This window comes from Eutrema salsugineum, unplaced genomic scaffold (genome assembly GCF_000478725.1).
Source record: "Eutrema salsugineum unplaced genomic scaffold, Eutsalg1_0 scaffold_14, whole genome shotgun sequence".
Taxonomy (NCBI): domain Eukaryota; kingdom Viridiplantae; phylum Streptophyta; class Magnoliopsida; order Brassicales; family Brassicaceae; genus Eutrema; species Eutrema salsugineum.
The window spans coordinates 216,204-231,197 of NW_006256877.1; the positions used below are offsets into that span (position 1 = coordinate 216,204).

At 37.5% G+C, this 14,994-nt stretch overlaps 2 protein-coding genes across 8 annotated transcripts; both read left to right on the forward strand.

The window, feature by feature from the left end:
• Positions 1-5,767: 5,767 nt before the first annotated feature.
• On the forward strand, positions 5,768-14,452 carry LOC18022465 (biotin--protein ligase 1, chloroplastic). 7 transcript variants are annotated; one of them, XM_024159006.1, is made up of 13 exons: positions 5,782-6,028; positions 6,254-6,326; positions 7,450-7,726; positions 7,800-7,861; positions 7,960-8,108; positions 8,187-8,307; positions 8,390-8,545; positions 8,757-8,802; positions 9,212-9,278; positions 9,355-9,431; positions 10,409-10,843; positions 12,418-13,508; positions 13,615-14,452. In XM_024159006.1, the coding sequence occupies exons 3-11, from the start codon at positions 7,458-7,460 to the stop codon at positions 10,413-10,415; spliced, it is 954 nt and encodes a 317-aa protein (XP_024014774.1). In that variant the 5' UTR covers positions 5,782-6,028; positions 6,254-6,326; positions 7,450-7,457; the 3' UTR covers positions 10,416-10,843; positions 12,418-13,508; positions 13,615-14,452. The 7 variants fall into 7 exon arrangements, with proteins under 7 accessions (XP_024014770.1, XP_024014774.1, XP_024014773.1 ...); XM_024159005.1 differs by lacking the exons at positions 12,418-13,508; positions 13,615-14,452 and adding an exon at positions 11,050-11,476; XM_006405193.2 differs by lacking the exons at positions 10,409-10,843; positions 12,418-13,508; positions 13,615-14,452 and adding an exon at positions 9,522-9,787.
• On the forward strand, positions 12,441-13,699 carry LOC112088545. The gene is made up of 4 exons (XM_024158934.1): positions 12,441-13,265; positions 13,309-13,362; positions 13,429-13,508; positions 13,615-13,699. The coding sequence occupies exons 1-4, from the start codon at positions 12,441-12,443 to the stop codon at positions 13,697-13,699; spliced, it is 1,044 nt and encodes a 347-aa protein (XP_024014702.1).
• Positions 14,453-14,994: the final 542 nt, after the last annotated feature.

Genomic DNA, 14,994 nt, shown 5'->3' on the forward strand with positions numbered 1-14,994 from the left:
TATGCTTCACCAAACTTTCATTGCTGTGCTGAGTGAAGCTAGAGATTTGGTTTCTCAGTTTTGCAGTTCTTGAGGTGGAGAAGAACTTAGATAAGAAGGCTTGCTTGCATTGCTCCCAGGTTTGAATGGAGCCTCTTGGAAGATTCTTCTCCCATTGATGAGCTTTGTCACCAAGACTGAATGGGAATAGTCTTAGCTTAAAGCTGTCTTCTGAAACTCCATTAATCTTGGTCAGATCACACACCTTATCAAACTGGTCCAAGTGTTCCAAGGGATCTTCCATTGCTAACCCATGGAACTTTGAGTTCTGGACCATATTCAGCAATGATGCTTTCACTTCAAAGTTGTTGTTCTGCACAGGTGGTGCCTGAATACCAGCCCCATACTGATGAGCATTGGCCCTGTCATTCTCGCCAACATATATTTGGGGTTGCTCATATCTTCTTTGTTGTGGTTGGAAAGGGTGGGGTTGGTGGTGCACCTGGTGTCTTTGTTGAACATTGGCCTGATGCCTCTGTTGATGAGCCTGAGCTTGTCCCTGGTGGACATAGGCTTGTTGGTGGTGCACCTGTTCCTGCTGAACATTGCCTTGGTGAAACCCCTGACCAATTCCAATACCAGCTCCCTGACCTTGAGCCTGTTGCTCCTGAACTGGTTGTTCTATATCTACCCCGTGATCTCCTTGGTCTGCCATCTCAGTCTGATCAAGTTGTCTACCACGTCTGTCTCTTCTCCTCCTTGGTACCAGAAGGTTGATGTTGTCGTTTAGAGGAAAAGGAGGACCGCAGCTTCTTGATCTAGACCTGGTGTTCATATACCTGAAATCACAAACAGAAATTGAAAGGAATCAGTAAAAACAAGAAAGTAAGCACTTGATCTCAAGAACAGATCAGAGCTTAATGCTAATCAAACCACAATTTGGCAACGGCGCCAATTGATAGATAGGACTTTTAAGGGTCTCAGGGCTATCAATCCCCTTGTCAATGTAGCACAAAGAGGTTTATCAATCCAGATGTGGTGTTAGACACTAAGCTATATGATCAAGTTCTTAATTCAAGCAAACAAGAATAGGTTTTGATTAATCTAGAGACAACTATAAACATAAACAGGTTTAAAGACAAATGACAATGACAAATGATGTGAATATGATATGATGGAGGCATGAGATTCTAGACATGATAGTTGGTTAGGGTGCCTTGGTGTTAAACTAGAAATGCTAATGACAATGATGAGACATGATTCAAATGATTAAGAACTCTAATCTAGGTTAATCCTCTCATGAAGGTATTAACCCCTATACTAATCCATTTTCAAACCAAATTCCCATTTGTGAAACATGAATCAATATGCATTAACAAACAGCTCTTAATGATCATTCAAGCATTTAACAAATCATTCCCATGATGAAAAATTACTTAAACCTCTAACACAACTCTTTCAGGAATTTCATCAAACACTTTTGGTGCATGAAATTCCCAGAATCTAGATCTCAAGTGATTATCAAGGATTTAGCATAGAGAACAGCTGTTTAGAGAGATGAATCAATGAATCTAGCCCTAAGCACTCCTAATCTAACACTTTAGCACCCTAACCTACACATCTAGAACCTCATTAAGGTGACTACTCACTAATCATACTAATCTCTCTTAAACTTTTGCAAGTTGAGTAGATTAGCATGATTAATGATGAGAAATGGAGATGGAGATGATAGATTCAAAAGAAAACAGCTTTAAACACCCAGATCTCCTTAAACTCTCTTGATTAAACACTCAAATAAAGATATTTCTCTTCTTAATGGAGTCTTTTCACCAAAAAGGCCAGAGACAAAGGGAATAAAACTTAGTTCTCCCCCAAAAAACCCTAAAAAGTATTTATACCTTCTTAAAAACGAACCGGGTCAGCCCGGAACAAACCGGGTCCTGACCCGGCTTTAATGGATAAAGTGGGAAAAGCTGCGGGTCGGTTCAGTATGTCCCAGGCCGCACACCTAAGTCGCAGTAGATGAAGACTTGTCTTGTGAGGCTTGAATCACCTTGTCGGAGCCGCACGCCTATCTAGGAGTAAATTGCGAGTGTTTCTGCGGCATGGTCTCCTTCCTCTCCAACTCGCAGGGCTGAGCCGGTTTCTGGGGGATGTAGAAACTGTGCGGGTTGGTCTCTATTGCACTTAGGTCGCAGGCTCAAGTCGGAGTGAATTCCGAGTGATCGTGCGGCATAGATCCAGGCGCGGATGACTCGCATGCCTAAGTCGCACGATTGTGGACTTAGCATTTCTCTTGCTCGGGAGCTCCAGACCTCTTCCAGTGATAGTTTACCCGCACATTTCAACTCGCAGCATCAGCATTCAGGCGTTCATCTTCAGGCCTGCGGGTTAACCAAGTCGCAAGACCATCTCGCAGCATCCAGAGCAGCTTAGATCACTTCGCATTCCGGAGAGTGTAACTCCTGTGATACTTGTCCGAATTGAATGATTTCGGTTGCAGAAGACAGAGGACTCATTTATCTCCAACTTTTGTGAAGGAAGTTTCAGTGCTTGGGAGGTGGAAGGCTTCCTGGAGGGCACATCTTTGCAGTGCATGTATACGACCAGAGAGAGGCGTCTAGACATGTGTCCATTCCGGAGGCCGTATCTTCCTGCTCATAGATCCGAATTGAATGCTCTTGGACGTTCTGGAAAGAAAACTCAAATGTCTCTGATTCTCATGAAGGACCCGGAAGCTGAATCGGCCTGGAAGTGCACCGTCCTTCGCATCCTTCAGAACTGATCTGCTCGGTCCGGAATACCTGCGAGACAGGGGTTTCTTCCGACGAGCTTATCTCTCTGCTCACGCGTCCGAATTCTACGATTCCAATTGCTATGAGACCGTGCTTCAATGCTCTCCAACTTCTATGAAGGACCCGCCATCTGAATCGGACCGGAAGGCTCCCCGGACAGGTGATTTCTGAGACTCGTTCGCACCCGGAGATTTTGGCCGATATACTTAATTCGCGGTACGTGAAAATGGCCGGTAAAGCTTCCCGCGGTACATGAAAATGGCCGGTAAAACCTTCCTGGCCAGCGAGAATGGCCGATAACCTCCATAGACTCAAGTTTTCCACTTTTTCAAGCTCTGCTCACCATTCCACCTCCTGGATTCATCTTTTCAGCTCCATAATCACCTGATAGACACTCAAAACATGCAAAGACTCATTGGGACCTAATGCATCTCCTAAGTTCTAAAACAAACCCTAAGGACCTAAAATACATGAAATAAAACATGATTTGGAATGATTTATGCAACCTAAATGATGCAAATTATGAACATATCATAGTACTTAGGGTATCGATCCACAGAGACTTAGTTGTTTCAGTACGAATTCACTGCAACGCTTAAATATAGATTAGAACTAAAAATGTTTTGGTTTTGGTTTTGGGTTTTGGTTGTCACTAAATCTAAACTAGAAAGCAAAGAAAACAAAAGCAATTGAAGGCAATTAAAACAAGTAAAAAGCAATTAAACTAAGGCTAATGAAAGCAGGTAATAAGCGAATAGATCAAAGACAAATTGAAAGCAGGGAAAATCGAATAAGAAGCAAAGGTTGTAAGCAATTAAAGACAAACGTTGGGCATCAAGGGGTTTTCGCAGGGACTCATGGACTAAGCTATGTCGATTTTAAACATATGATAAAGGTAATCAACTACGTATGTTCTAGAACTCGAGGCACAGAAGTATGAATAGCCTACTTTCGCAGCACTAAACAACTATCTCTCGCAACCCTAATCAGTAGGTTTCCACTCTGATTCTGGAAGGGAGAAGATGCAATAGCAGAATAAGACTCATCAACATTCACAACTCAACTACAGGTAGGTTTCCACTCCTATAGAAGAATTTCTCGTTTCACCCTAGTTCAGACAATCAATGAAAGCTTTCGCAACATATCATATCAGATCGGTTTCTAAGTGGCCAGCAAAGAATCACGCAGTAAGATTAAAGGCAAACGAAGAACATCTAGAAGATTATAAATCCTAAATCTATCGATTCATAAGCAAAGACACATGAAGTTCCCTTTGAAAAATCCCTTTAAACCCAATTGGGTAACTACTCAAACATATTGTAACAAAGCATCATAAACGAAATTGAAAGTGCAGGAAACTAAAGAAAAGAGGGAAGAAGAACGAAGAACGGAGAAGCAGAAGGAGGCGCGATGGTCACTCCTGCGGCGGCTCCTTTTCGAAGACGGCGGCGGCTCTAGGGTTTGTGAAGCCCGAAAATCTCTATCTCTCTCTCTAAGTTTGTCTCTCTTTCGATTCTCCTCTTTAGAATGACCTAAAGGGGGTATTTATAGCTTCTGGGGTGGTTCTGGACACTTAGGGCTTCAAAAATAACGAAAGGAATTGATCTGGGCTTTAATTAAGTCGTCGAGAAAGTGAACGACCAAAGTCCGCGGTCGCGGTGGCTCTACCCGCGGGAAAATGGGTGTTAGCCGCGGTCCCGGCACTTGCTCTCTTCTGGAACTGCATTTTATGTCATTCTTGCATCGGGAGTATCTGAAGATCTAACCGTTGGATTGTCTCCAAACCACGTGCATTAGAAAGCTGGTTGGATCCTCTATGTTGTCTCAAATTTTGGGGGTGATCAGACGGTGAGAAGGTCTTCATCGCTTGTCATACTTCTGACGGTCTGCATTTATCCAAAATTGCTCATTTGTTCCAAATTGCATATCTTTTGCCCAAGTTTCCTGTAAAGTCTTTTGAAACTCTAAAACATTGAAAACACTTTAAAAACCATTGAAAACAGAGCTAAAACACCTGCATAAGATACAATTATGATCCATAAAAGTGGTCAAAATACGGTGTTATCAAATACCCTCTACCAAACTATCAACTTCGATTTCCTCAATCTGACATATTAGACCGTCATCAACTGTTTGCTATTTCTAAAACATGTTGAACTTGACATTCATTCTCTTTTGTCGATGTGAGACTTTTACCACTTCAAATTTTTTAACATTATTTACAGACTACTTTGCGACACAACAGTGATGACAGAAAAACGTGGCAAAATGGTCGCTGATTTGCAACTACGTTACAACTACATTTCCTGACTAAAAGTACAGTCGCCATATAGTCAAAAATTGAGACTGATTTGCGACTATACCTAAAAACTGAACTATTCGTCGTTAAATAGTTGCTAATTATCGCTACTTAACGACGCCCAAGTTTCGTCGTTAATTACCGACTAATATGTGTATACGTTTTTGGTAGTTGCGTTGTCGTCGTAAAGTAGTTACAAAGTAGTCGCAAATATTTGCGACCACCATTGTGGTCGCAAACGGTAGTCGCAAAAACTGTGTTTTCTTGTAGTGATATAATATATTCGTTTATATTATCTTCTTTGTTTTGTCGTGAGCCATGTTCAAAAAACGCTATGCGTAAGTCGGGCGGTCGAGGTCCGCCTAGCGCCTACCAAAAAAATCAGGGATTAATCGGAGATTAATCGAAGATTAGTTTTTATATTTATTTTAATTATTTTTTAATATTTATTCATTTTCAAAAATTAATTTTATTGTATTAAAATATGTATAAACTAAATTTTGTATAAATATGCATAATAGTAGATCTAAAAGATATATTGGTGGATTGAGGACCCATATTTAACTCAAATCCATAAAAATCCATAACATTTTTTTAAAAAGTTGGTCTTTGAGTTGTCCCACATCGACAAACTTGGATAATTGAGAAGGGGAAGCTCCACTATAAATAAGAGTCTTCATCTCACGGATTAATTAAATGACAATTCATCCTCTAATTAGGCCAGTAGATAAATCTGGGCGCGATTGGGCCTGGTATTAGGCCCGAATAAAAGTAAAAGTCTCCGATTTTGTAGATAAGTCAACGATTTTTTTAAAATAATCGGTGATTTTTCGACAGAAAATTGGTTACTGCCTAACCAGACCCTCGAGCCTTAAATCGCGGCGGCATGCCTCCTCCGATCCGCGCCTAGGCGGCCGATTAATCGTCAAGGTGGACGATTTTTCGAATGTCGTGAGTAAGGAACATTTTTGTTAATCCACTAAATGCTTCTCACGTGACTTCTTCTTTATTTCTTTCGATTATTCTGCTGTTTTCCTTCCGTTTTCCTCTTTCTTTAAGGCTTATCTCCACTATTACACAACCAGCAACCTTTCTTCGATTTGTGTTTTTGCTTTCTTCGATTGAATCAAAGCTACTGGTTAGATTCCAACACTCGTCTCGAACTATTGCTTTGATTTAGGGGTTTAAATCCAGAAACGTGTGATCTTCTCTGCCTCGCGATATTTCCTTCACGACTTCTGCAAAACTCCATGGTAGGCTTCGTTGCTCGACCTCCCTCTTGTTTCGCCTCTCTAAGACATGACTTCTCCTTTTGTTGCTCACTTATAATTTAGATTTGATACCTTCTCAATTTCACTCGCATTTTGCTTTACTTCAACTGAATTCGAAATCCCGTTTCCATGGAATTTTGAACCGAATTTTTGTGGAATCATTGTCCTCCGGCGCCCTCTTGCTAGTATCATTCTCAACCATCAATTTCATGGCTAATTTTTCTTCCCCTTTTTTTCTTTCAGAATTTTGTAAATTGTTTTCTGCTTCTCTGTTTTATTGAGCTACCAAGTCTGATTTTTGTTGATCATCCTAATTTATTCATCCATGGCAAGTCTCCAATCTTTTTTTAATCATCTTTTTCAAAACTAGTGAGTTCTCCCATAGATACACGACAAAACGCTTCCACCTGATTGCTGTCTTCTTCTATCTCTATGCTTCGACTGTAGATATCGTTGTGGTTTTTAGTATCCCTCATGACTCTGCTGAGTCTTTACTCTCTGTCCAGATTGTGTTTCCGGTTCGTGGTGTAGATGATTTACCTTCAATTGTATTCTCTTGTGGTGTTATGGCTGAGATTGCTGCTCTATTGTTATCTGATGAATATTGAGATTTTAGAACTGTTGATAGACTTTAGACTGTTTTGAGATTGTTTCATCGTTGAATTCTGAAGAATCTCCGTCTCGAGTTAATTACTCTTTCTCAGTGATTGACCAGCTTAGTGAAAACGTAGTTCCAGTCGCAGTAGCTTCAGTGATCTTGTTGTATTCTTTATCCATTATGATGTCGTTTTTGTTGTCCAGTAAGACCTTATATGCAGTCTTTATTAGCTGCCTAACACTAAGTAGATTTCTATTTTTTCGTGATCTTTGGAACAAGAAATACATCGCTTATGGTTCTTTGACCCATACTTGTTTCAACGGTTAGATATTCTGTTTGGTTTATTGCTCCTTTGGTTTGAGACTAAATGCTGGTGGCTGTGTTTCTATGGCTTGGTCAATCTATTAAAAAAAATCGATTGATGCACTTATGTTCTAATACATTTTGATGCTTCTTTTTTCCCAGAAATGTAATCATTAAAAAAATTGAAACTTTTCGTTTTGTTAGATTTAGCTATGGATCGTGATGCTTCGTGTAGCTTGGTTTTGTGTGGGAAGTCCTCTGCTGAAACTGATACAGCTAAGCGTCTGAAAAACAATGGCGTGCTCAAACTAGCAGATAATACTCAGATTGTACTCTTTTTAGACTCTGAGATGGAGAATTTGATTAGAGATGATGCTTCATTCAATATTTCATTGTTCATGAACTCGATTTCAACTGATCGGTTTGGTCGGTTTCTCATTTGGTCTCCGCGGTTGTCTTCCACTCACGATGTTGTTTCCCAGTAAGCGTTTTAACTTCCACTGTTTTGTTTTCTCTAAATGGTTTACCTTACTCTGAATTTTAATTTCTTTCAGTAACTTCTCTGAGCTTCCAATTGGTTCAGTTTGTGTCACGGATATCCAGTTTAAAGGTCGAGGTAAGAGTTCTTGAACAATGTTGGATTAGATAGTATACTAAGCAAGTAGAATCGGAAACTAAAACTTGAAACCGTTTGTGTAATTGATGAACATACAGGTAGAACAAAGAATGTCTGGGAATCTCCAAAAGGTTGTCTTATGTATTCTTTTACGGTAGAAATGGAAGATGGTCGAATCGTGCCTTTGATACAGTATGTGGTATCTCTTGCTGTAACTGAGGCAGTGAAAGATGTTTGTGACAAGAAGGTATCTCTTGATTGAGTTCTTGATCCTCGTATCATAATTAGCTCGGAGTTTCACTCTTTTGAAGTTCCTCAATTTCAGGGATTGCCCTATATTGACGTAAAAATAAAGTGGCCAAATGATCTCTACTTGAATGGCCTTAAGGTTGGAGGTATTTTGTGTACCTCTACATACAGATCAAAGAAGTTCCATGTTAGTGTTGGTAATAAACATTACTCTTGTTACGTTGACTTGTTCTACTTCTTACTTATAAAAGAAAATGAAAAAACTGATCCTTCTTGCAGGTGTGGGATTGAATGTGGACAACGAGCAACCGACCACGTGCTTAAATACAGTACTAAAAGACATCTCTCCTGCATCAACCCTACTCAAAAGAGAAGAAATTCTTGGTGCCTTCTTTCATAAATTCGAAAAATTCTTTGATCTATTCATTGACCAAGGTAATGCTAAACCTCTGATCTCGGAAACTGCCTACAAATTCAGATTGATTCAGCTTCTTTATGACCATCTTTGTCACATTTGAAGTATTTTTTAAAAAAAATCTGTTGATTGATTATTTAGATGAGATGAGGCTAAGAGAAATGCCAATCTTATTATTATTAAAGTTTAGATCCCATATAATCATTTTATGTCAATGAACACACTGTACAGGTTTTAAATCTCTTGAAGAGCTTTACTACAGGACATGGCTTCACAGGTAACAGTTATGTCTTCAAATGCATTTTTGGTGTGCTTGTTATTGAAGGGTTTCTGTTATCTGAATATGAAACTGATTTTGATTTTTTTGTTTGTACGTATTCTGTTGGTCGCTATTTGAACTAAATGGCTAAACTTCTTCAATTAACATGTATTTTTGGAAATACGTTTCCATCAGGGCACTGTGCATTACATCACATTTATTTTAATCTTCAAAATATACATTGTAGTTTTGGCCTGCAATAAACTAAGAGAACTTAGAGATATGAACAATTCATCGTTGTTTGCCACAAAAAAAAAAGAACAATTCATCGTTGTTTACCAAAAATTGATGTGTCCCGTAGTTTCTTAATACATTCACATTAAAGTTTGGGAGATACAAATTTTACCTTGTAAGTACACATGTGCAGCGAGCAAAGAGTGATCACTGAAGAAAAAATGGAGGACCGAGTTGTTCAAAATGTTGTGACCATCCAGGTAGGAGTCTTATGGATTGGTTATATACAGTTCATGTCATTGTAATATGGTGTTTTAATCCTCTTTGCTTCTCTAGGGTTTGACATCTTCGGGATATTTGCTGGCTATTGGAGATGATAAACAAATGTATGAGCTTCAGCCTGATGGCAATAGGTAAAATTAAGTTAAAACAATTAAATGGATTACATTATTCTTATATTACTTGTGAAAGCTAATTTGGAATGTATATGTGTTCAACAACAGTTTTGACTTTTTTAAAGGTCTTCTCCGAAGAAAAATATGATTCAAATAAGATTTCTTGCAGCATCTTCTTGGTGGAAGCAGATGTTGTTTTAGCACCATGTTCACAACTAATATTAGTTTCATTTTTGGGAAAATAGAAAACAAACTACTTTTCAATTTATTCTGGATATTTTTCTTGCTTCCCTCTTTACTTCTTTATTAAGATGTTGCATCTTTTGTTTTTTAACTCACAAACATGAAATAAAATACTGCACAAATTTCTTCAAGAAAATACTATGTTTTTACTACTACCCAATGATTAGTTTTGAATTTGTGAAGTTGAATAAGAAGTGGGATTTTGACAAATATTTCAAGTATAATAGGACAACCTTATCTTTACATTTTCGCATACAAGTTATAGGTTCCAAACCATATAAGATTTTATGCCTAGTTAAATCGGATATAATAGTTACATACTTCTTAAATTGACAACGTTAGAATATGGTTATCATTAGATAGATACATTGTATTAATTACCAACCTATATAGATATAAAATATATTTAATTTTTCTCAAGGTCATTATATCCGCACAGACATGAAAGCTAGTAGCCTAGTTTTTATGAGTTTCTACTAACTCTTTTAGTAGTATAATAACATATTATTAAAAATATTATTTTCAAAAATTAATACTAAAAAGTTGTATTTTTTTTTTAAAAAAAATGCATTATGAAAGTCGTATGTTTGAAATTCACCCAAAAATATTTCTTCTTTAAATGATTATGAATACTATTGATAAATATTTATGTGTATAAAATATGGAAATCAATACTATTCATAATCATCATTCAAATAAATAATAAGAAACTAAATGAAATGGCCCTAGAATACTTTTTTTTTTTGGTATAGCCCCTGATTTGGAAGAGGAAGAATATAGCCTTCATTAATTGAAGGAATTCTCTAACCGAAAACGACTGAATTCTCACCGATCATCGTCAATTTCAAATCACCGACGATTAAGCCGATCCTCTTCGACGATCTGTGAGACTATCTTTGATACAGCCGATCATTTTCGATTTCAATTGAGCCGATCATGTTTGATTTCATTTCACCAGCGAAGAGGATACAATTCTTGTTATCTGATTAGTCTGGATCTGGAGATCGAAGAGATTCTCGCTTTTCGTCAGATCCTCGATTGGTTAGACGAACTGATACTTCTGAAGAGGCTCACGACAGCGACGTCATACCGGAGAGATTTTAGTGAGAAGCGAAGGAATCGGTTTCAGCTCACCAGAGATATAGAGATTTCACATCTATGATAATCATCATTGGCGAATTTTTCAGGTACCTAGTCTTCAGTTATCGCAGGTTTCTTATGTGTTGACAACTGTTGTTGTTTCGATTAAAGGATCTCTTTAGTTTCAGAGAGAAAATGCTGAGAATGTGTGATTATGCAGAGTTATTTTAGGAAGAGAACTAATTTGGTATTCTTAGGAAGGAGGTCCTAATTGATACATGAATTGAAATTTCTGGTTTTTTCTTTTTGATAGGCTCTATTGAACAACATATGGTTGAAGTCTTTTGTGTTTGTCGAGATTGGAAGAAAAATGAGAAACATGGATGGGTTTTTGTGATGGATTCAAATGAGGGATCGACTATTTTTGAGTTTGATGAGCATCTTAAACTCAAAGATTTAGTTGAGATGGTTCATGATGATTTAGGGATCGATTACAGAACTGTTATTGCAGTTAGCTATGAAGCTCCCATGAAGATGTGGTTTATAGTCCAGAATTGTCCACCCGTGTTTTTAAAAAACGATCACCAACTGAGGAGTTACATCAACTTAATTAAAACATCTTCTGAAGGGATTCATTTATATATAACTGTGAATGAAGATTCACTTACACATGTAATTCAACAGGTAATATAGGATTCTTAGGTCGTTTTTCTGTTCTCCAAGTGAAATCATTGCTGATTCTTATCTTTTAGGCAGTCCTTCCTAAACATTTTTTAATTTTTTATAGGCAATTCATTGATTAAATACTTCAAATTCCACCCAACTCACACAATTTTCTGGAACTGCACATGCTGTTTCATTCAATCATGGAAATCAACAGATATTGCAGTTAATGTTTGCACGGTTCAAGCGAAATCATATCTTATAATTTAGATAGACCTTCCTAAATACTCCCTCCGTTTCACAAAGAATGTCATTCTGACACTTTTTTTTGTTTCAAAAAGAATGTTGTTTTAGAATTCCAATGTAATTTTTAACATAAAATACTATTTTTAACCTCAATAAATTCAGAAAATTAATTATAAATATAATTCCAAGAGTCAATTTCTGCAAATTAATAAGGGTATAAGAGACCTTTTATCTTATTTCTTAATTTGTGTGAAGAATGTCAGAACGACACTCTTTGTGAAACGGAGGGAGTAACATATTAGTATTCCTAAATAATTCCTAAAAGCTCTTGCATCATTTCTTTCTGTGTAGCTACTTCATAGATCAAATGAGGACGACACTTCATCATCTGTGGCAAACACAAAAACATGTTCCGGCGATGATACTTTACGTCTTGCTTCAAATCTTGACCTTTCTTATATCGGCATTTCAAATTCTACCTAACACACACAATTGTCTGCAACTGCACTTATTGTTTCTCATCTCAATGTATCATTCAATCATGGAAATAAACAGGTAATGCAGGCATGTATAATTAGTGTTTGCACGGTTCAAGAGAAATCATGGCTGTTATCTTAAAATTTAGATAGGCCTTCCTAAAGACCTTATTAGTATTCCTAAATAATTCTTAAAAGCTCTTGCATCATTTATTTCTTTGTGTAGCTATTTCATAGATCAAATGGGGACGACACTTCAACATGTTCTATTATTGATGTTTTGTGTTATGCTCCAGATCTTCCTCCTCCTACTATAAGCATGCTACATCCCTCTGTTGATTTATATGTTAATAAACACTTCAAGAACAAAGACGAGTTGATGCTGCAAATGAGAAAATGGGCTTTGGATTGGAAGTTCGAGTTCAGATCAGCTTGGTCAAACAAGACGAGGGTGGTGTTAAGATGTGTTGATCCTAATTGTACCTGGAGGATGCGTGCAACAAAGCTCCCTTCTTCTAATTTCTTTGGGGTGAGAACTTATGTAAGTGAACACAACTGTGATACAACTCATAGGAACGCCAACCATAGGCAAGCAACTGCCAAGGTGCTTGGGACTTTGATCTGCAGCAATTATAGAGAAAAGAAGTATGGTCTTAACCCGAAACAAATCGAGGAGAAAGTCAGACTCGACCATGGTGTACACATTGGATACAAACAAGCTTGGAGGGTTAAAGAGTTTGCTCAGGATTTGATCAGAGGGACTCCCGAGGATAGCTATCAAAAAATCTCGAAGTGGTTGTTTAAGGTTAATGAGAAAAACCCTAGATCAAAGGTTTATGTTGAGATGAATCCAAAGGGGGGGAAAAAATACAGATTGCTTGTTTTCGGTCAATCGATAAGAGGATTTGAGCTGATGAGGAGGGTTATTGCTATGGATGGTACTTTTCTTAAGGGAAACTTTAAGGGAACATTGCTTGGAGCTAGTGCACAAGGCGGAGATTATTCATTGTCCCTGCTTTCATTTGGGATAGTTCACTCTGAAAACAAACATGTGTGGACCTGGTCTTTTAGCGGACTTAAGACCGTGATCCATAATGCGTCAGATTTGGTCTTTGTTTCAGATAGAGCTCCAGCCATTGCCAAGGTACTTTCAGTGGTTTATCCGCTTGTACATCATGGTATTTCAGAATCCATCTGGTGAGGAATATAGCACCAAAGTATGGGAGAACTGGGTTGTTGCCGTTTATAGAAGCTGCAGCTGACGCTTACACTCGTCATGAGTTCATTGGCATCTTCAATGACATAAGGAGCAGAGCCTTAAATTAGCTTCATATTTGGAAGAATCTGATTTTGCAAAGTGGGCTCGCTCTTATGCACCTTCGAACAGGTAAGTACAACGTTTAAGCAACTATGACAGATTTTAGAAATGTTATCCTAAATTGTTGCTCAGTCTTTTCTAACTTGTGGTCTTGCTTGTATGCACTTTCGAACAGGTACAATATCATGACAACCAACACTGCGGAGTCTCTGAATTTGATTTTAAACATGGCTCCTAAGTTGCCAATAATGTCTCTCTAGGAGACCATTAGGTTCACTCTCACAACATGGTTTCATGAACTTGGGGAAAAGCTCTAACACAAAAAACTCATCACACTACGCGTAGTGAAGATTATGTTAGAGAGATACAATGCTGCAGTGAAACTTGATGTTTTCCAAGTAGATCGGTATGAGTTTGAAGTAAAGAACGAGACTCCGAAGTACATTGTTCATTTGGAAAACAAGCAGTGCACTTGTCTCATTTTTGACATTGACAGAATCTCTTGTGTCCATGCTATTGCTGCAGCTAAGCGTACAAACAAGGATGAGAACAAGTATGTGGATCAGGTCTACTTGACGAAAACATGGGCTAAAAGAATATGCTGAGTGTGGAGATTTGACAAATTGTGATTTCCCAGATTATGTACAAGTATATTCATGCACACCACCTACTTGTAAGCAAACCAGTGGGAGAATTCTGACAAAGAGAAAGAGATCAGTTGGAGAGTTTGTTGTATCCGGTTAAAAATTCCAAGGACACAAATATAGCAGATGCAACATAGGAGGACACAACAAGAGTACATGCAGATCACCTTTATGAAGGTTTTCAATTTTTAAGATATTACAGAATTTTTAAGGAAGATTTTCAACTGTTATCGGAAGACATTACATAATTTTTTAGCAGAATGATGGCTTCTTCATTTGTTTAGAAATATATCATATGGTTTTAGGAATGATTTCCTAAATATTCCAACAATTATCTAAACCATTTATCTAAATCATTTTGGAATTAATACTACACTTACGAAACCCCTGGAGAAATGGTTTTATAAGATTTTTTTAAATTTCGGTTTTGATTTTCTACATGATCAAGACTCGGTTTGAATTCGGTTCAGCTTTAGATAGGTATTAGTTCTAGTTCATTAGCAAAATCTTTACCAGTTATTTATAAGTGAATGCAGTTTTAAAGTTTGGTTTGATTTATCTTTGATTTGATTTCAGTTTAGTTTGCGTTGTAAGTCATAGACTGAAGGAATACTAAACCAAGTTTTTTGGATTGATTTAGCACTTGTACTTGGTTTTGGTTTAGATACTTGTAATTTGATTAGAGGTTTTGGTTCAGTTTTTGTACTTGGTATGGATTCAATCGGAATTAGATAGGTCTTTTCATTTTGGTTCCATCTCATTGGCATCATCTTAAGATTCAAATTGGTTCATTGGTTTAGGAATATACTATTAGGTTTTACGAATAAGTTCCTATATATATATATATATATTCAAACAGTACTAAAGATAGAACTGAGTACGACTTTGTAATCGTTCTATATTTTGTCTCT

Coding starts and splice junctions, on each gene's coding strand:
- LOC112088545 (XM_024158934.1), top strand. CDS start 12,441: ATGCTACATCCCTCTGTTGATTTATATGTTAATAAACACTTCAAGAAC. Junction 13,266..13,308: donor GAGCTCCAGCCATTGCCAAG/GTACTTTCAGTG, acceptor ATGGTATTTCAG/AATCCATCTGGTGAGGAATA. Junction 13,509..13,614: donor TCTTATGCACCTTCGAACAG/GTAAGTACAACG, acceptor ACTTTCGAACAG/GTACAATATCATGACAACCA.
- LOC18022465 (XM_024159002.1), top strand. CDS start 7,458: ATGGATCGTGATGCTTCGTGTAGCTTGGTTTTGTGTGGGAAGTCCTCT. Junction 7,727..7,799: donor ACTCACGATGTTGTTTCCCA/GTAAGCGTTTTA, acceptor AATTTCTTTCAG/TAACTTCTCTGAGCTTCCAA. Junction 9,279..9,354: donor AAAATGTTGTGACCATCCAG/GTAGGAGTCTTA, acceptor TTGCTTCTCTAG/GGTTTGACATCTTCGGGATA.